This window comes from Hakea prostrata, chromosome 11 (assembly GCF_041222555.1).
Source record: "Hakea prostrata isolate BN-2017 chromosome 11, UWA_Hpros_2, whole genome shotgun sequence".
Lineage (NCBI taxonomy): Eukaryota > Viridiplantae > Streptophyta > Magnoliopsida > Proteales > Proteaceae > Hakea > Hakea prostrata.
In genome coordinates, this window is record NC_142610.1 from 11,003,156 (window position 1) to 11,024,943 (window position 21,788).

Genomic DNA, 21,788 nt, shown 5'->3' on the forward strand with positions numbered 1-21,788 from the left:
TGGGCTCAGACTTCTGGCCCTGGGGGGCAGGTAAGGGTTGGGCCAAGCCAATGTGATCCTGATTAGGTTCAACACTAGGTCAATGTTGAGTCTTTTCACTAGAGCCGGCCCCACCTAGCCCAACTTGACCTAACCCAACCTAACCCCAGCCTACCACTTAGTATGTAACTTTTTGGTCAAAGTAGTAACAACTAATTATGCATTCTTTAATTGTATTGTGGTCAGGATCAAGGTTACGGTTAGAATCAAGGTTGTGTTGAACCTGACATGGCCTTGCCTAGCCCTATAGGGTCAGGGTCAAGGTCAAGGTCAAGGTCAGGGCCAGGGCCAGGCTAGAGTATAGACTCACTTTTAAAAAGCGTAGCCCAACTTGGTTCTGTTGCAGCCCTAATTCAAACCCAAAGTCAAACAGTTACCCAATGAACCCCCTTTTCCCTATGTTACCCCCTAAGCTGACTAATTATGATGTAAAATCATGCAATATTGAACAAACTTCACTTGTATCAACTGTACCAAGTCCAACTGGACGAGCATGTGTTCTAGAAGGGCCAAAACATTGGTCACTTCAACAGTAACGTGAACAATGCTAGAGCCATTATTTTGCTTGAGTGATAGATACTACAAGATCTTCTGGGGCCCAAGACTAGATCTTATGAAGAACTTTTAGAAGAAGATCCTATTTAGCTACTATTTTCCCAAATTTCGATCGAAACCGTTGAAATTTCATCGAAACTTATCGAAACCTGGTTTAACCCAGCTAGACTAGCTGGTTCATAAAGAAAAAAAAAAAATTCCCAAATTTCGTGGGAAACATGGAAAATTTCGTGTAAACTTGAGAAATTTCGTGGAAACCTGTGAAATTTCTCACTGAAACTTGAGAAATTTTGTGGAAACTCGGGACTTTTTCTTTCAAGTTTCCTTGTTTTTCCAAATTTTCAATTTTTTTGTTTCTTTCATGTCTATCTAATATCCCCTTCATTAGGACTTCCCTATCCAAATTGTGTATTCCCTTAGACTAGTTATCTTAGGCATATTGATGACCAGACTTATAAAGTTACAATTTTCGATTACCTTGACAATCATAGGCATAAAATGTCATGGGATGTCTATGTTCATTGATTGGAGGAGAGGGTGTTACAAGCATAGTACAACTCAACTCACAGGATGGATCCACTGAGGCACTCCTCTTGGCACTGAGTTTTACTTTCCTTTTATTGTCAGTTTCTTTGTATTTGATATTTTAAAGTTAAAAATTATATATTAAATGTTAGGTGCTTAAGTAGTTAAGTTTATAGTGTACTTTTCAGACAACTCTACATTGATGTTATGTACATTAAATGACATATCTAAATTGATTTTTTAGCAAAATACAGCTAATGTGTTCTTTCTACTCTAATTAGTTTAAATGCAGAACCCCCCCCCCCACCCAAAATACTCCATAAAACCTATCAAAATTTGCACAAAAAAGTCATAAGTTTCGTCGAAATTTCCTAGTTTCCCATCTAAGTTTCCCATTTTCACCTAATCGAAACTTGAGTTTCCCTTGAACTTTTTTCTATGATTCAGAGTGCCTAAAAGTTAATTTTCATTTTAGTTGTTTATGCATGTGGCAGAATTAATAAAGCCTATTAAAATAAAATCCTAGAGGGCAACCTAGGGCTAGCTTGTTGGGGGTGTTGGAATGAAGCCCCCATTAAATGTCATAACTCCACTTGACGGATCAACAGAAAATTATGTGATTAGCTTCTTTTAGGTTTCCCCTTACAAAAATAGCCACTCAATGTTTCATGTTACAAAATTAGATAAAATTGTGTTTGCATTTACAAAACTAGCCAAAATAGTGCTTTTTCACCTCTTTGGACATTTTTACCCTTAAAATTGACCATACCGGCATAGGGGTGAAAATGTCCAAAGGGTATGAAAAAATAGTGACTTTATCCTTTTGGACAAAATAGTGATTTTCCTCCTCGATGTGATCAGTTTTAGGGATAAAAAATGTCCAAAAAGGTGAAAAATCAATATTTTGGCTAGTTTTGTAAATACAAACTCAGTTTTGGCTAATTTTATAAAGTGAAACATTGAGTGGCTATTTTTGTAAGGGGAAACTTAAAAGCAACTAATCACGTAATTTTCCCATGGATCAAATCATTCACCTATTTTTGAGTGTTGGAAGACTTGGCTTGAAAACAAGTACAAAAGAACTAGTCTGTAATGAAGCATAGACTGACATAACTAAATGTTTTAGAGAGATATAAGCAAGCAATTAGAAGAGTTCTTTATTGTTTATTGTTTTCTTTTTTCGTTTTCTTCATATAATATAGGGTAACCACATTTATTTGGGTCCTTGATTGATACTTCTTATGAACTGAAACAACACTTGCTACTTCCATTTTCATGCACTATATGCCATTTACGACGTGTAATACTTCCCTCCTCAAAACATTCAATCGTACATTTTTCTAAGTCCGATCCACATCTCCAGCAATTTGGTCCCAGTTTCTTATGAATTTCATAAGCTGGTTCCTTCACTTCAGTAGCTGCACAAAAAAAATTAAAAGGGATTAGTCTTGCTTCTTCTCTTCACTAATGTATGGATTTGTGTGTGTGTAAGAAACTCACCAATAGATTCAGCAAAGAAGATAAAATAGAGGACAAAGAGAAAGGCCAAGTGAGGCTTAAGTGAAGCCATTTCTGTCAAAAGCTTTTGCGAGCAAAGTTGTTTGTCAAATTCTTGTATTGGTAAAGAACTATCATATCTTTGTGTATATATAGGCATTATTAAGGTTATTGGTTTGTAATGGAGGCTTATAATTCTCTCTACCATCAAAAGAAATATCTAAATATGAACTTTTTGTTGAAAATTCAGTTTCTCGTTTGAGAGATCTAAAAAAGATTTTAAATAACAAAATTTAATTGGAAAAGGAGAAAAAATTAATTCAGTTTTCTAATAAATATATTTAGAAAAAGAAAAATATTTGCAATAATATGCTAGAAACACCTGAATAAGAACATTTTGATTGAAAAATGTACAATAATAATTCAGTTTCTAGGCAAAGAGAGCTCAAAAATCATTTCTACTAAGATAAAAGGATGAGGTTTCATATATCTGATAAAGGTCGTGGTTGGCTTCCTAAAATATTCTTATTACCAACTTTATACAGGTATATTGTAGTGATATCATGCAAAAAATTCAACCAAAAAAAAATATATCATACCAATAATTCCACCAAAATAAGATATCATGCAAGATTTATTAATACGATTGATAATTCAAAATCACAATAGTTTTATTTACAGGTTTTGGGTTTGCACCCATCCCCCAATTAATATAAACTTGCTGGCAACAAAAAAAAGAAAAAGAAAAAAGTAATGCCTATATATATATAGAAAAGACTCTTATAATGGCTTGGATATTTACCTTTTATGAACTTTTAGCTATGTTAGTCTATGCTACACTATGGTCCAATATTTTTATACTTGTTTTCGAACCAAATCTTTTAGCACTCAAAAATGGGTCAATAGATCAATCCATCGATTAGGGTCGTACCATATAGCGGGGGTTTCATTTCTGCAATCCCTAACAAGTTAGGGCCTAGCCCTCTCTTACTATAACAAGTCTTAGAAAAACAGTGCATTTAGATTGCCACAACATTATATCAAAGAAGGTCATCAATCTTTGGAGCTGGTACAAGATTTCCACACAACATAGCAAATAGTGGAGGTGCAGGACACTAAACATGGTTGGTTTCCTGAGCAATGGAATGTGGATTTATTAAATCATTGCTTTCAACAAAATATACCTTAGGAGATTTTGAAAGAAGTATGTATAAATAATACCATACCTTGAAAGAGGTAGGTATAAGTTTGCTTTTGGTTCTATAGAACAACTGAAATATAGCTCTTTGGCCAATACACCAAAACAGCATACACAGACAACTGAGGGGTTTTGATCATAACCAGGTGAGAAAACCACAAAATGCTTATGTTACAAATGAAAAACTTTACACATCAATAATATAATGCCATCAAGCCCTTCATAAGGCACATTTGGGTTAACCTGCTTTCGAGCTACTTTTGTAAATAAGTTAAGCTTACCCACAAGAATCTTGGATTACCATGGGAGGCATATGGGTTCCATGTATGGAATTTTATCAAACCTAAAATATTCTACCACAAGGTTTTCTAATCCATAATCAAGCAACACATCAATTATGCTAGAAAATGTGCAACAACAGACATCTTGCACAAGCAAAAGTAGATGGATATTCTTAATTTAATAGTTTCTTATTAAATTTGAAATACAGAAACTATTATTAGGATCAACTGCCATTTGCTTACTTGGGAAATAAGAGATACATATAACAACTGCCTACTATTAAAGTTTAAATATGTTAAAACTGCCAATAATACATTCTTACAACTTAAGGAAAACCATAGGGAGGTCCCAAGGTTTCAAGCCCTCTGCTCCAAAGACAAGTTTACAAAGATACATAACCATAACTACACTTTCGATCAACTATATCATCAGAATGCCCCTAAACAGAAGCTCAGACTGACAACTCTGTTCGAGAAACCAGGATGCCATCAGTGTCCGCATAGAGCCACTCACCATCACAAATTCGAGTCCCGACAATATTAATTGGAACATTTTTCTCGCCCATGCCCTTCTTATTGGCTTTCATAGGATGTGACCCTAAAGCTCTCACTCCAATATCACACCCATTTATCTTGTCAACATCTCTTATGCATCCATTCACTACAATACCAGCCCATCCATTATTTTGAGCTTGCTGAACAGGGTTTCCTCCCAAAATTGCACAACGCATGCTTCCACCGCCATCTACAACAAGAACTCTACCATAGCCTTTCTCCTCGAGGAACTCACGGACCAAAACATTGTCCTCGAAGACCTTGAGAGTAACTATTGGACCAGAAAATACTTGTCTCCTGCCATAAATTTGGAAAACAGGATGGAGTGCTCGGAGCTCACCACTTACAATTAGTGATTGGTTTGCATCACAAAATTCAGCAGTTGCAGCCATTTTACAAGTACCTCTGAAAGCACAAGATGTTATCAGATAGCAGAAGAAAGATAGTTCTATGGTAGACAATCACAAAATATTGCATAAAATGGCTGTTTAATGACACTTTGATCAACTCTTTAATCCTTCACCGAAACATAAGATTTGAACTATTAAAGAACTTGGAAAAAGCTACATAATAGAAGATGAGAAATACAAACCAATGTTCTAGTGTCAAGGAAAATACTTATCTGGTACATTTGGGACAAACATTCCAACACTGGGTTTTGAAATAGCAGTAGAAAGATAGTTTCTTTGATCGACAATCACAGAAAAATTCCACATAAGGATGGTTAAATGACAATTTGATCATCAACTCTTTTATCCTTCATTAAAATATCAGATTTGAACTATATAAAGAAAGCAAAAGAAAAGATATAAATACCAATGTTCTAATGTCAAGGAACATATAAGCATGCCACCATCAAATTCCTGGCTAATTAAGGATATAGGTCTTCGAACCCACCTTTTCCCAAAAGCTAGTTTCTATGTTTGGGCAAAAGCTAATAATCCAGCCCAAAAATGCACTCAGTCAACTAATAAATCCATGCCCATATAAATCCTCAAGTATACAAGAAAATGTGTATTTCACAATCAAAAGATGGACAGAGTTAAGAATGATATCAGAGTTCCCATAAAAATAGTATCAAGCAAATTGTCTGTTCTGTAGGGTTCAAAAAAAGAGGTGGATTAGAATCCACATTATAAAATAAACTTTTGGGGGTATGGAAAAATCAGTAAGGAACAATTTTTTCTACTAATATTTTTTTTCCCATTCTTAACTAAGTAATGATTTATTGAAATAGATAAAAATAAAATGATGAAACATCCTATTGTGTGTGAAAGGACTCAAGGACCATGCAGAATCAGAAAAAACTAGAGACCAACAGTCCAGTAGATTCAACAAGGTTAGTTCATCAACTGTTTATCCCCATCCCTTTTCTTTCTGAAGTCGTTCCCCTCCCCCCTTCTCCCTCCAAAAAAAATAAAAATGTAGTTTCCTTTTTCAAGAAACCCCCATGTTGATCTTGCCTTGCGTGCTGCCCATCTAGACCTCCCAAACTCCATGCACACCAATCCTCCAACCCCAGTGACTTCCAGTCCAAACTCTTACAAATCCCACTGTCAAAACCCTAGAAAATAGCCTTTTCTTGGAATTTTCGGATTCAAACGCTAAGAACAAGAACATAGATCTAGACCAACTACCCATTATAACATCTAAAGACTAGGGTTATCTCCCTCGGCACTACCTACACTCCAAATTCCACCCCATGCTAACAACTATAAACCCTAATTCCCAATCTCTAGAATATTTACCCAAATTTCTAAGATCCTAATCCATCCCACAGACAATGACTTCCCCTTATTTTAGATTGGTTTCAAACTTCAGACATCTTCTCTTTAACTTTAACCTAGTACACCATTCAAACTTTTTTTTTTTTTTAGTGTGTTGGGGGGGGCGCAAGTTTGGCCCACCCTAGGCCCAAATAGGGTTTGGGCTCAGACTTGGCCCTGGGGGGTAGGTAAGGGCAGGGCCAAGCCAATGTGACCTTGATTAGGGTCAATACCAGGTCAATGTTGAGTCTTTTTACTAGAACTGGCCCCACTTAGCCCAACTTGACCTGACCCAACCTAACCCCACCCTACCACTTTTTTTTTTTTGGTAGACCCACCCTACCACTTAGCATGTTACTTTTTGGTAAAAGTAGTAACAGCTAATTATGCATTCTTTTATTGTATTGTCGTCAGGATAAAGGTTAGGGTTAGAATCAAGTTTATGTGTTGAACCTGGCATGGCCCTGCCTAGCCCTATAGGGTTAGGGTTAGGGTCAGGGTCAAGGTCAAGGTCAGGGCCAGGTTAGAGTATTTAGAGTCACTTTTAAAAAGCCTAACCCAACCTGACCTTGTTGCAGCCCTATTCAAACCCTAAGTCAAACAGTTACTCAAGGGATTCCTTTTTTCCCTATGTTACCCCTTAGGCTGACTAATTATGATGTAAAATCATGCAATATTGAACCAGCTTCACTTGGACCAACTGGACCAAGTCCAACCAGATGAGCAGGTCTTCTAGAAGGACCAAAACATTGGTTTGAAATTTGGGATGCCTTACAAAGTTGTAGAGATGGTAAGAGATGAAAATTTTGGTTCTAAGTGTTGGATTGGATAACTTGCCATATTTCCTGTATATTTTATTCTTGCTCGAAAAGTTGTTCTGATCTGAAAATGGGTTCTCATGTGTCCAAACTGTTGGAAGTTTAGTAGCTTGGAATTGGTGTGAGAAATGGTTCTTTGTGGATTGTCTTAACTCAACAAGCTATTAGAAGTCTGAAGTGCTGCGCCTAGAAAGTAGATCTAGATTGGCACATTATTTTGCCCGCATGAAATGGTGATATGGTCAGTCTTGATATATTCAACTAGGGCTGCAAAAGGGGTTGTTGGTCTGGGTTTTTTAAGGGCCTGTTTAGTTACTTGAGTCTGGAGATTTCAAAAATCTAGAGATTTCAAATTTATCGAGTCATGGTTAATAAAATTAACTGTTTGGTTAGCCTGAATCTTTGGAATAAAATGTTTAGATTCATTTTGAATAAATGTCTATAGAGTCATGGTTCAAATATTTAGTGCTTTTATAGTAAGAGTGAAATCTTTGGATTTCACCTAATACTCATAAATCTACAGATTCAAGTTTTTAGTGTTAAAAGGTAATCTCTAGATTTCATGAATGATTTACTCAACCAAAAGGGTATAAATCTCTCATTTGTGGATTCAGACACTTGAAATCTCTGGATTCATATAACCAAACATGCCCTAAAACCCTGACTTAGACCTTAAATACCCTAGTTGGGTTCTAACTTTGATCTTGTCTTTATGAGACTGGCTGAGGCAGGCTTTGGTCAATAAGGCCAAGCATTTTGTTTAGGACGAAAATCCCAAAGTGAAAGAAAGCTAGGAATGTACGAGAAAAACTCCCTCCCCCCGCCGGGGGGGGGGGAGGGGATGACAACTGACTTGATTGCAATAGGGAAGAGCCTAAACCCCATGTAACAACAATTAGCTTGTTCCTTGGAATGTTCAAAACTAGGGGGTGGTGAAGCATTTGAACTTAGCAAAGACATCAAGACAGATGATTTTCTAAATCAAATCTAGAGATCAAGAGTTCAAACTACATCTTCTAAGGTTCCTTTCCCACCATAGATGAGATGATGACATTTGTTTGCTTGTGTTTATAATGCTACACAAGGGGGCATAGCAATTTAGTAAAGTGTGAGTAAGGATGTTGTATCTACGGAGAATTATTTTTGATTCTCAACGTAAAAGGGGTGCTAACTATAGCAAAATTAATAGAAGATGAATAAACTAATTAAGGACGGACAAAAGAATTACACAAGAGATTCTAAAGCGAAGGCACCCAACAGGCAAAAACTCAATCAATGGTAACTTCCCTGTTCTTGTATGTCTACTTCCCATCTCTCTTGTCATTTCTATTTTCAACATAGTGCTTCACTTCTTACCAGGCCAATAAAACTAAGATTCAACAATTACCTTGATTAGTTAAAGAAACTTCATGCGAAAAACAAAATAAAAAACCTGAACTAACATTAAGGTACTTGGACTCTACATACAATAATTAAGTAAGAGCATTCACAAGGAAGTAAGATAAAATTGTTCTTAAACCAAGATATTTCAAGTGGAAAAAATGGAGTTACTAGCACCAAACACCAACTTCCTACCAAGTGACAAATAGACATGTTGGAAAATGATCCCAAGAGCCATAACTAAACCTTGAAGAATCTAAAGGATGGTTTAGAGCCGGTCCAAATGGAGGCAAATTTTTTTTCCGGGCAAAGAGAAAAAGAGGTGGTTTACATCTTCAGGCTATTTCAACAAAGAGAACAGTTTTTTGTTTTTGATAAAAAGAAAATTCATTTGAAGAAACTAATAGCACTTACAGATATTAGATAATGTTCTGTTACAGTCATCTATTTGATTACAAAGAATATAATTGGGATTGACAAAGATACTATATGAATGAGGAATATTTGAGTAGGGAGACAAAGGGTGAAAGCATGGAGTAAAATATAGATACTATACATGTAAAGATTTTGTACTATTATGTTGTATTTTGAGCAAATTGCATCGGCACCCCAAAATGGAGGCCTTAAAGCACTAACACGCTACTTTATGTTTGAAAAACACAACACCTCAAAATTGGATTTTTATTAAACACATTAATCCAATTTGTCGTTAAAAACCGTTAAATCATTGTTTTTTTTTTTCAATTCAAAAAATATCCCTATCAAAACATGGAAAAAAAAACAGTAATTTAATGGTTTTCAGTAACAAATTGGATTAATGTGTTCAATGAAATCTGATTTTGGGATGTGTGTGTTTTTCAAATATAAAATGGAATGTTAGTGCTTTAAGGCCTCCATTTTGGGGTGTCGGTGCAATTTGCTCTTTTATTTTTTATAGGTAGCGACACCACCGACATGGTGACATTTCACCAACATGTCGGCAACTTTTGCCAGGGCGTCGATGAAAATTTGACCACCGGTTTTGAGGGGTATTTAGGGTTGTTTTGACTTGAATTTTGTGTGTAGCCTAATTTGAGGTCAATAAACACACTGGAAGCATTATTTTGGCCTAAACATCACTTAATCTACAGTTTCTGATTGGCACATGCCCAACTATATGCGGACAAAATTGAAAGTTCGGAAAACTCTTATAAACTCATGTAAACATGCAAAGAGAACACAAATTCACAACTAGGAAGAAAAGTACTAAAATTTACAATTCATTATACAATTATGTTGAATATGGCTCATGTTTCACATCTGTTGCTGACGGACACGGTGAAAACTGAATGACATTCTGTTAAATATGATGAATTTGGCGATGTATCGCTGAAAAATCAACTTTTCACGATATATCGTCGATTTCTGGAATAAGTCGTTTAGTTGGGGAGAGTCGTGTTGCCCCCCCCCCCCCCCAAGCAACATGCGATATATCGCCGACACATTGAATCGTGGTTGTAGCATGTTTATATCACTTGTATATAAATTGGAAAAAATGATTAATAATGGGCTTTTGATTATATTTATTTTATTAGATACTAGAAAGAGAAAAAATAAATGTAATTAATCAGAATATCCAAAAAAAATCCGAATATTCTTCATTTAATATCGTCTCTCTCTCTCTGTTTGTTGACTTCGTTGCTTCCTGCAAACTGCAATGGCTCTCAAAGCAGTTCATGACTCCCACCTACGCTATCTCAATCGAGTGCGAGAGAAAGCCACTATGGTAGCAGTTTATCACCGCATGTTTTGTAAAATCAATGATGGAGGTAAAACTTCTAGCATGTTTTGTAATGTCAACAAAGCATCCTTGAAATGGCCAAAGTTTCTTGTCATTGGCCACAGAGGGAGCGGAATGAACGTGTTAGAGTCATCAGATTCAAGGCTGAATCAAAACAAAGAGAATTCAATTCTATCTTTCAACAATGCTGGAAAGTTTGCAGTTGATTTCATTGAATTCGATGTTCAGGTGACCAAAGATGATTACCCAGTCATCTTCCATGACAACTTCATCATTACAGAACAAGAAAATGGTGAGATTTCAGAGAGAAGACTTACAGAGCTAACTTTAGCTGAATTCGTCTGCTGTGGACCCCAACCAGAGTCGTCAAATGTAATTCATCTTGCCTTTTAATTCGATTATGCTTTCTGGGTTTTCTTAAGAACCATCTAAGAAACTGATATTGATATCTGATTCTTAATGACATTATTGAAAATTCAGGTTGGAAGAAGATTATTAAGAAGGGCTGAAGATCAGAGGATTTTGAGCTGGAAGGTTGGACAAGATGATGCATTATGTACATTGCAAGAGGCATTTCAGAATGTGAATCCTTCACTGGGTTTCAATATTGAGTTGAAATTTGATGATGAGATTGTTTATCAAGATGAAGAACTCATCCATGCTATTCAAGTAATCTTAAAAGTAGTTTTTGAATATGTCAAAGAAAGATCTGTTATCTTCTCAACATTCCAACCTGATGCAGCAAGGTTGATTAGAGAGTTGCAGAGCATCTACCCTGTGTTCTTCTTGACTGATGGAGGATCTGAAATTTATACTGATATGAGAATGAATTCATTGGAGGAGGCTTTAAAGCTCTGCTTGGCTTGTGGGTTGCAAGGGATTGTTTCAGATGTCAAAGCAATCTTAAGGAATCAAAGTGCAATAAACAATATCAGAGAAGCAAATCTTTCACTCCTAACTTATGGTGAGTTGAACAATGTGCCAAAAGCAGTTTACTTGCAACATGTAGCAGGTGTGAATGGGGTGATTGTAGATATGGTTCCTGAGATTTCAGCTTCACTGTCTGATTACATGGAACAGCTTAAGAAGAGCAAAGAAGATAACATTCCTAAAGGGGATGTGCAGAAGAAAACACTACAAATGCAGAAATTCTTGCCTGATGAACTCTCATTGCTGCTGAAGTTAGATAGCTGACTTTAAGACCATGAAATCCTCTCCTCCTCAATAGGATTTTTCAAGGAGGAAAACACTTCCCAATGAGAATCTTTGTATAATTATTTGATCTTTCTCACTCCAAGGACCAATGTATAGTGCCTTGTATGGGGCTATCTGTTTTGTATGTGTTAAAATGCATATATACAGGAAATGCATGACAATTGATCTGCTTATTGAAGTAATTGATTATGTGTATCTCATGCCTACTCCAAATTCGGGTAAGTTGAAAAAAAAAAAGAAATTATAAAGCACGGCGTATGTTTTTTTGGATACTATAAGGAAGGCAAATACAAAATATCAATTTTTTGATTAAAAATGATTTTGCTGAAACCTCAGGATCCAGATTACTCATACCAAGAATATAAGAAAAAAAAATACCCAAGACATCAAGAATGTCCAAAAACAATAGGTGAGCAAATGAGGCTGAACTAAGCCGTCGCTAAAATAAAATTCTGAAGGGCAACCTAGGGCTAACTTGCTGGGGGTGTTGGAATGAAGCCCCCAAATCAAACCATTCACCTGTTTTGAGTGCTGGAAGATTTAGTTTGAAAACAAGTATAAAAGACCTGCTCTATAATGAAGCATAGACTGGCATAACTAAATGTTTAAGAGAGGTATAAGCAAGCAATTAGAAGAGTTCTTTATTGTATTATCTTTTTTTTTTCTTCATGTAATATAGGGTAACATTTATTTGGGTCCTTGATGGATACTTTTTATTAAGTGCAACAACACTTGCTACTTCCATTTTCACGCACTATATGGCATTCAAGACCTGTTTTACGGCCCTCCTCAAAACATGTAAGGGTACATCCTTCTAAGTCCCCTGCACAGCCCCAGCAATTTGGTCCCAATTTCTCACCAATTTAACTTACTTCCTTCACTTCAGTAGCTGCACAGAAAAAATTAAAAGGGATTAGTCTTGCTTCTTCTCTTCACTAATATATGGATTTGTGTGTGTGTAAGAAACTCACCAATAGATTCAGCAAAGAAGATAAAAGAGAGGACAAAGAGAAAGGCCAAGTGACACCTAAGTGAAGCCATTTCTGTCAAAAGCTTTTGCTAGCAAAGTTGTTTATCAAATTCTTGTATTGGTAAAGAACTATCATATCTTTGTGTATATATAGGCATTGTTAAGGTTATTGGTTTGTAATGGAGGCTTATAATTCTCTCTACCATCAAAAGAAATATCTAAATATGATCTTTTTGTTGAAAATTCAGTTTCTTTGTTTGAGAGATTAAAAAGATTTGCAGTAGTATGGTAGAAACACATAAATAAGAACATTTAATTGAAAAAGGGGAAAAAATTAATTCACTTTTCTAAAAATAGATTTAAAAAAAGAAAAATGTTTGCAATACTATGCTAGAAACACCTAAATAAGAACATTTTGATTGAAAAAGGTAAGATAATAATTCAATTTCTTGATAAAGAGTCCTAAAAGATAATCTCTTGTACTATGATAAAATGATGAGGTTTCATATATCTAATAAGGGTCGTGGTTTGGCTTCCTAAAACATACTTATTACCAACTTTATACCGGTATATTGTAGTTATATTAGGCCAAAAATTCCATCCAAATAAGATTTCATGCCAAATTTATTAATATGATTGATAATTCAAAATCACAATAGTTTTATTTACATGCTTCAATTGGAGATTTTTTTCTTCTTTTTTTTGGTAAAAAGTTGTAGACATTTTCACGAATTGAAAGATAAAGAGATCCATTTTCAAGTTTCATTAAGAAGAAATTGAATTTTCCCACCCTGTTTAGTGTACTACTGGAAGTGTTCATATTCATGCATTCTTTTGAGAGTCTAGATCATCTCTTCTGACGGGGAGCACAGAGTGGCGGCTATTGACCACAAATTACAGGGGGGCCACAAGATTAGGGTGATGGGATTTATTTTTTACTTGTGGGCCCCACATAATTTGTGACTGCAATGCCTGTGCTCCCCCATCTAGAGAGATGATCCATATCTTTCTTCTTTTGTAACTAGTGAATTTTTGTCACAAATCATTAACCAATAATGCCTATATAAATATAAAGGAATATATATATATATATATATATATATATATATATATATATATATATATATATATATATATGCTTGCTTATTTACCTTTGTTGAACTTTTAACTGTGTTAGTCTATGCCACACTATGGTCCAATAATATTAGACTTGTTTTTGAACTGAATCTTTTAGCACTCAGAAATGGTCAATAGGTCGGTTAGGGTCGTACCATATAGTGGGGGCATCATTTCCGCAATCCCTAATAAGCAAGGGCTAAGCCCTCTCCTACCATAATAGGTCTCTGAAAACAGTCCATTTAGATTGCCATAACATTATACCAAAGAAGGTCAATCTTTGGAGCTGGTACAAGATTTCCACACAACATAGCAAATAGTGGAGGTGCAGGACACTAGACATGGTTGGTTTCCTGGGCAGAATGTGGATTTATTAAATCATTGCTTTCAACAAAATATACCATAGGAGATATTGAAAGAAGTATGCATAATACCATACCTTGAAATTTAGCTCTTTGGCTTATACACCAAAACAGCATACACATACAACTGATGGGTTTTGATCATAACAAGGTGAGAAAACCAAAAAATGCTAGGTAACAAATGAAAAGCCTTATACATCAATAATATAGTGCCTGCCAATGATGGGTTAGTCAAGCGGTTAAAGACTCACCCTCCCACGGGGAGGTCTTTGGTTTGCACCCTCTCGGCGGCGTATATTAGTAATTTAATTCCCACCCCATAGTAACAAGCTACTTATGTAAATAAGTTAAGCTTACCCATTAGAATCTAGGCTTACCATGGGAGGCATATGGATTCCATGTATGGAATTTTATTGAACCTAAAATCTTCTAACCACATGGTTTTCTAATCCATAATCAGGCAACGCATCAATTATGTTAGAGCCTGTTTGGTTACATGAATCCAGAGATTTCAAATCTCTGGATTCATGAATCTGAGAATTATACCCGTTTGGTTGTAAAAATCTCTAGATTCATGAATTCTATAGATTCACATTTTTACACTAAAAACGTGAATCTGTAGATTTATGGGTAAGGGGTGAAATCCAGAGATTTCAAAAAAGCTATACATTTGCACATTCGCAAAAATCACGTCAATCAAATAGTTTTTTAGGATGAATCCACAAATTTCATTCCACAACCAAACACTTAATTTTATAAATTATGACTCCATAGATTTGAAGTCTATAGATTTGAAATCTCTAGATATTTGAAGTCTTCAGACTCATGTAACCAAACAGGCCCTTAGAAAATGTGCAAGAACAGACATCTTGCACCAGCAAAAGTAGATGGATATTCTTTATTTAATAGTTTCTTATTAAATCTGAAATGCATAAACTATTATTAGGATCAACTGCCATTTGCTTACAAGAGAAATAAGAGAAACATATAACAACTGCCTACTATTAGAGTTCAAATATGTTAAAATTGCCAATAATAACTCAACAAGCTATTAGAAGTCTGAAGTGTTGCGCCTAGAAAGTAGATCTAGATTGGCACATTATTTTGCCTGCATGAAATGGTGATATGGTCAGTCTTGATAGACTCAACTAGTGTTGCAAAAGGGGTTGTTGGTCTAGGTTTCTTAAGGGCCTGTTTGGTTACTTGAGTCTGGAGATTTCAAAAATCTAGAGATTTCAAATTTATCGAGTCATGGTTAATAAAATTAACTGTTTGGTTAGCCTGAATCTTTGGAATAAAATTTATAGATTCATTTTGAACAAATGTCTATAGAGTCATGGTTCAAATATTTAGTGCTTTTATAGTAAGAGTGAAATCTTTGGATTTCACCTAATACTCATAAACATACAGATTCACGTTTTTAGTGTTAAAAGGTAACCTTTAGATTTCATGAATGATTTACTCAACCAAAAGGGTATAAATCTCTCATTTGTGAATTCAGAGACTTGAAATCTCTGGATTCATATAACCAAACATGCCCTAAATCCTTGACTTAGACCTTAAATACCCTAGTTGGGTTCTAACTTTGATCTTGTCTTTATGAGACTGGCTGAGGCAGGTTTTGGTCAGTAAGGCCAAGCATTTTGTTTAGGACGAAAATCCCAAAGTGAAAGAAAGCTAGGAATGTACGAGAAAAACTCCCTCCCGCCGCCGGGGGGGGGGGAGGGGATGACAACTGACTTGACTGCAATAGGGAAGATCCTAAACCCCATGTAACAACAATTAGCTTGTTCCTTGGAATGTTCAAAACTAGGGGGTGGATGATTTTCTAGAGACGTCAAGGCAGATGATTTTCTAAATCAAATCTAGAGATCAGGAGTTCAAACTACATCTTCTAAGGTTCCTTTCCCACCATAGATGAGATGATGACATTTGTTTGCTTGTGTTTATAATGCTACACAAGGGCGCATAGCAATTTAGTTAAGTGTGAGTAAGGGTGTTGTATCTACGTAGAATTATTTTTTATTCTCAACGTAAAAGGGGTGCTAACTATAGCAAAATTAATAGAAGATCAATAAACTAATTAAGGACGGACAAAAGAATTACACAAGAGATTCTAAAGAGAAGGCACCCAACAGGCAAAAACTCAATCAATGGCAAATATGATGGGATTCAACTTCCCTGTTCTTGTATGTCTACTTCCCATCTCTCTTGTCATTTCTTTTTCAACATAGTGCTTCACTTCTTACCAGGCCAATAAAACTAAGATTCAACAATTACCTTGATTAGTTAAAGAAACTTCGTGCGAAAAACAAAATAAAAAACCTGAACTAACATTAAGATACTTGGACTCTACATACAATAATTAAGTAAGAGCATTCACAAGGAAGTAAGATAAAATTGTTCTTAAACCAAGCTATTTCAAGTGGAAAAAATGGAGTTACGAGCACCAAACACCAACTTCCCACCAAGTCACAAATAGACATGCTGGAAAATGATCCCAAGAGCCATAACTAAACCTTGATGAATCTAAAGGATGGTTTAGAGCCGGTTCAAATGGAGGCAAATTTTTTTTTCTTCCGGGCAAAGAGTAAAAGAGGTGGTTGTCATCTTCAGCTATTTCAACAAAGAATACAGCTGGGATTGACAAAGAGGCTCTATACAAACGAGGAATATTTGAGTAGGGAGACAATGGCTGAAGGCTTTTGAGACAATGAAGGCATGGAGTGAAATATAGATATTCTACATGTAAAGATTTTGTACATTGTATTTTGAGCAAATTGCATCAACACCCCAAAATGGAGGCCTTAAAGCACTTGACACTCCACTTAATATCTGGAAAATACAGACTTCCCAAAATTGGATTTTCATTGGACGCATTAGTCCAATTTGTCACTAAAAATTGTTAAATTGTTGTTTATTAACTTTCAATTCCAAAAGTATCCATACCAAAGTATGAAGAACAAAATAAATAAACAAACAATGATTTAACGATTTTGAGTGACAAATTGAATTAATGTGTCCAATGAAAATTCAATTTGAAGTGTCTATGCTTTTTAAACATAAAATGAGGTGTTAGCACTTTAAGGCCTCCATTTTGGGGTGTCAGTGCAATTTGCTTTTGTATTTTTGATAGGTGGACATATGATTATTGTTATGCTTATATATATATATATATATATATATTCTATTTTTCCGGATAATTGATGGTTGTAGCCTTGTAGGTAATTTGAGGGTCATTTTACATGCTGATTTTCTAAATATATATTATTCTAGTCTTTATATCACTGGTATATAAATTGAAGAAATATTAATAATGGGTTTTTGATTATATTTATTTATTAGATACTACAAAGAGAAAAATAAAGGATTTTGCTTCAGTGTTGCCCAACTAAACTAGTGCGCAGCACTGAGCTGCCTACGGTCTTGATCTAAAGTGGTGGTCCATATCAAATTTCAACCACCCGTTTCGTTTTGTTTTGATTTTAGTACTATAGTTCAAAAAGTAAATAAAGAAAAAGAAAATCAAAATGGGTAGTTGAGATTCGACCACAGGGATTCATCTGGACCGTAGGCAGCTTAGTGTTGCACAAAATCCGAAAATTAAACGTAATTAATTAATCAGAATATCCCAAAAAAATTCGAATATTCTTCATTTAATATCATCTCTGTCTCTGCTCTCTCTATGTTTCTTGACTTTGTTGCTTCTTGCAATGGCTCTCAGAGCACTTGATGTCTCCCACCTATGCTATCTCAATCGAGTGCGAGAAAAAGCCACTATGGTAGCAGTTTATCACCGCATGTTTTGTAAAATCAATGATGGAGGTAAATCTTCTAGCATGTTTTGTAATGTCAACAAAGCATCCTTGAAAAGGCCAAAGTTTCTTGTCATTGGCCACAGAGGGAGCGGAATGAACGTGTTAGAGTCATCAGATTCAAGGCTGAATCAAATCAAAGAGAATTCAATTCTATCTTTCAACAATGCTGGAAAGTTTGCAGTTTGCAGTTGATTTCATTGAATTCGATGTTCAGGTGACCAAAGATAATTACCCAGTCATCTTCCATGACAACTTCATCATTACATAACAAGAAAATGGTGAGACTTCAGAGAGAAGACTTACGGAGCTAACTTTAGCTGAATTCGTCTGCTGTGGACCTCAACCAGAGTCTTCAAATGTAATTCATCTTGCCTTTTAATTCGATTATGCTTTCTGGGTTTTCTTAAGAACCATCTAAGAAACTGATATTGATATCTGATTCTTACTGACATTATTGAAAATTCAGGTTGGAAGAAGATTATTAAGAAGGGCTGAAGATCAGAGGGTTTTGAGCTGGAAGGTTGAACAAGATGATGCATTATGTACATTGCAAGAGGCATTCCAGAATGTGAATCCTTCACTGGGTTTCAATATTGAGTTGAAATTTGATGATGAGATTGTTTATCAAGATGAAGAACTCATCCATGCTATTCAAGTAATCTTAAAAGTAGTTTTTGAATATGTCAAAGAAAGACCTGTTATCTTCTCAACATTCCAACCTGATGCAGCAAGGTTGATTAGAGAGTTGCAGAGCATCTACCCTGTGTTCTTCTTGACTGATGGAGGATCTGAAATTTATACTGATATGAGAATGCATTCATTGGAGGAGGCTTTAAAGCTCTGCTTGGCTTGTGGGTTGCAAGGGATTGTTTCAGATGTCAAAGCAATATTAAGGAATCAAAGTGCTATAAACAATATCAGAGAAGCAAATCTTTCACTCCTAACTTATGGTGAGTTGAACAATGTGCCAAAAGCAGTTTACTTGCAACATGTAGCAGGTGTGAATGGGGTGATTGTAGATATGGTTCCTGAGATTTCAGCTTCACTGTCTGATTACATGGAACAGCTTAAGAAGAGCAAAGAAGATAACCTTCCTAAAGGGGATGTGCAGAAGAAAACACTACAAATGCAGAAATTCTTGCCTGATGAACTCTCATTGCTGCTGAGGTTAGATAGCAGACTTTAAGACCATGAAATCCTCTCCTCAATGGGATTTTTCAAGGAGGAGAACACTTCCCAATGAGAATCTTTGTATAATTATTTGATCTTTCTCACTCCAAGGACCAATGTATGGTGCCTTGTATGGGGCTATCTGTTTTACATGTGTTAAAATGCATATATACAAGAAATGCATGACAATTGATCTGCTTATTAAAGTAATTGATTATATGTATCTCATACCTACTCCAGATTTGGGTAAGTTGAAAAAAAGAAATTATAAAGCACAACGGCATTTTAACCCTAAAAATGACAGCATGTTTTTTTTTGGATACCATAAGGAACGCAAATACAAAATGTCAATTTTTTTATTAAAAATGATTTTGCTGAATCCTCAGGATCCAAATTACTCATACCAAGAATATAAGAAAAAAAAAATACCCAAGACATCAAAAATGTCCAAAAACAATAGGTGAACAAATGAGGCTGAGCGAAGCCCTTGCTAAAATAAAATCTTGAAGGGCAACCTAGGGCTAGCTTGCTGGGGGTGTTGAAATGAAGCCCCAAGATCAAACCATTCACCTGTTTTGAGTGCTGGAAGATTTAGTTTGAAAACAAGTACAAAAGACCTGCTCTATAATGAAGCATAGACTGGCACAACTAAATGTTTAAGAGAGGTATAAGCAAGCAATTAGAAGAGTTCTTTATTGTTTTATCTTTTTTTTTTCCGTCATGTAATATAGGGTAACATTTATTTGGGTCCTTGATTGATACTTCTTATTAAGTGCAACAACACTTGCTACTTCCATTTTCACGCACTATATGGCATTTAAGACCTGTAATACGTCCCTCCTCAAAACATTCAAGAGTACATCCTTCTAAGTCCGATCTACAACTCCAGCAATTTGGTCCCAGTTTCTCACCAATTTCACTTACTTCCTTCACTTCAGTAGCTGCATAGAAAAAAATTAAAAGGGATTAGTCTTGTTTCTTCTCTTCACTAATGTATGAATTTGTGTGTGTGTAAGAAACTCACCAATAAATTCAGCAAAGAAGATAAAAGAGAGGAAGAAACTCACCAATAGATTCAGCAAAGAAGATAAAAGAGAGGACAAAGAGAAAGGCAAAGTGAGGCCTAATTGAAGCCATTTCTGTCAAAAGCTTTTGCTAGCAAAGTTGTTTGTCAAATTCTTGTATTGGTAAGAACTATCATATCTTTGTGTATATATAGGCATTGTTAAGGTTATTGGTTTGTAATGGAGGCTTATAATTCTCTCTACCATCAAAAGAAACATCTAAATATGAACTTTTTGTTGAAAATTCAGTTTCTTTGTTTTGGTAGAAACACATAAATAAGAACATTTAATTGAAAAAGGGAAAAAATTAATTCACTTTTCTTAAAATAGATTTAAAAAAAGAAAAATATTTGAAATACTATGCTAGAAACACCTAAATAAGAACATTTTGATTGAAAAAGTTAAGATAATAATTCAATTTCTTGATAAAGAGTCCTAAAAGATAATCTCTTGTACTATGATAAAAGGATGAGGTTCATATATCTAATAAGGGTCGTGGTTTGGCTTCCTAAAACATACTTATTACCAACTTTATACAAGTATATTGTATTGATATAAGGCCAAAAATTCCATCCAAATAAGATTTCATGCAAAATTTATTAATATGATTGATAATTCAAAATCACAATAGTTTTATTTACATGCTTCAATTGGAGATTTTTTTTTTCTTTCTTTCTTTGGTAAAAAATTGTAGACATTTTCACAAATTAAAAGATAAAGAGATCCATTTTCAAGTTTCATTAAGAAGAAATTGAATTTTCCCCCCTTTTTAGTGTACTACTGGAAGTGTTCATATTCATGCATTCTTTTGAGAGTCTGGATCATCTCTTCTGACGGGAAGCACAGACTGGCGGCTGTTGACCACAAAATACAGGGGGCCCACAAGATTAGGGTGATGGAATTTATTTATTTAATATTTCATTTTTTTACTTGTGGGCCCACATAATTTGTGGCTGCAACGCCTGTGCTCCCCATCTAGAGAGATGATCCATATCTTCTTTTGAAACTAGTGAATTTTTGTCACAAATCATTAACCAATAATGCCTACATATATATATATATATATATAAAGCTTGCTTATTTACCTTTGTTGAACTTTTATCTGTGTTAGTCTATGCCACACTATGGTACAATAATATTGGACTTGTTTTTTAACTGAATCTTTTAGCACTCAAAAATAGTCCATAGGTCGTTAGGGTCATACCATATAGTGGGGGCTTCATTTCCACAATCCCTAATAAGCAAGGGCCAAGCCCTCTCCTACTATAATAGGTCTCAGAAAACAGTCCATTTAGATTGCCAAAACATTATACCAAAGAAGGTCAAACTTTGGAGCCGGTACAAGATTTCCACACAACATAGCAAATAGTGGAGGTGCATCACACTAGACATGGTTGGTTTCCTGGGCAGTGGAATGTGGATTTATTAAATCATTGCTTTCAACAAAATATACCTTAGGAGATATTGAAAGAAGTCATTCATTTTGGGAATTCAAAACGAAAAACTAGGGGACCGAAAAAATCCCAAGTTTCGATCGAAACCATTGAAATTCCATCGAAACTTGTCGAAACCTTGTTTAACCTAGCTAGATTAACTGGTTAATAAGGGGGGGGGGAAATCCCAAATTTTGTGGGAAACATGGAAAATTTCATGGAAACTTGAGAAATTTCGTGGAAACC

At 35.3% G+C, this 21,788-nt stretch overlaps 1 protein-coding gene and 2 pseudogenes across 2 annotated transcripts; 2 read left to right on the forward strand and 1 right to left on the reverse strand.

The window, feature by feature from the left end:
- Positions 1 to 4,547: 4,547 nt before the first annotated feature.
- Positions 4,548 to 5,042, reverse strand: LOC149000074 (putative 4-hydroxy-4-methyl-2-oxoglutarate aldolase 2 pseudogene; annotated as a pseudogene).
- A 5,113-nt stretch (positions 5,043 to 10,155) lies between these two features.
- On the forward strand, positions 10,156 to 11,858 carry LOC149000075 (glycerophosphodiester phosphodiesterase GDPD2-like). The gene is made up of 2 exons (XM_089140388.1): positions 10,156 to 10,766; positions 10,875 to 11,858. Exons 1-2 carry the CDS (start codon positions 10,311 to 10,313, stop codon positions 11,586 to 11,588), a joined length of 1,170 nt encoding a protein of 389 aa, XP_088996514.1. The 5' UTR covers positions 10,156 to 10,310; the 3' UTR covers positions 11,589 to 11,858.
- A 5,912-nt stretch (positions 11,859 to 17,770) lies between these two features.
- LOC149000076 (glycerophosphodiester phosphodiesterase GDPD2-like) lies at positions 17,771 to 19,315 on the forward strand (annotated as a pseudogene). Its single transcript, XR_016170793.1, has 2 exons — positions 17,771 to 18,233; positions 18,342 to 19,315. The product of XR_016170793.1 is annotated as a glycerophosphodiester phosphodiesterase GDPD2-like (transcript).
- The last annotated feature ends 2,473 nt before the right edge of the window (positions 19,316 to 21,788 follow it).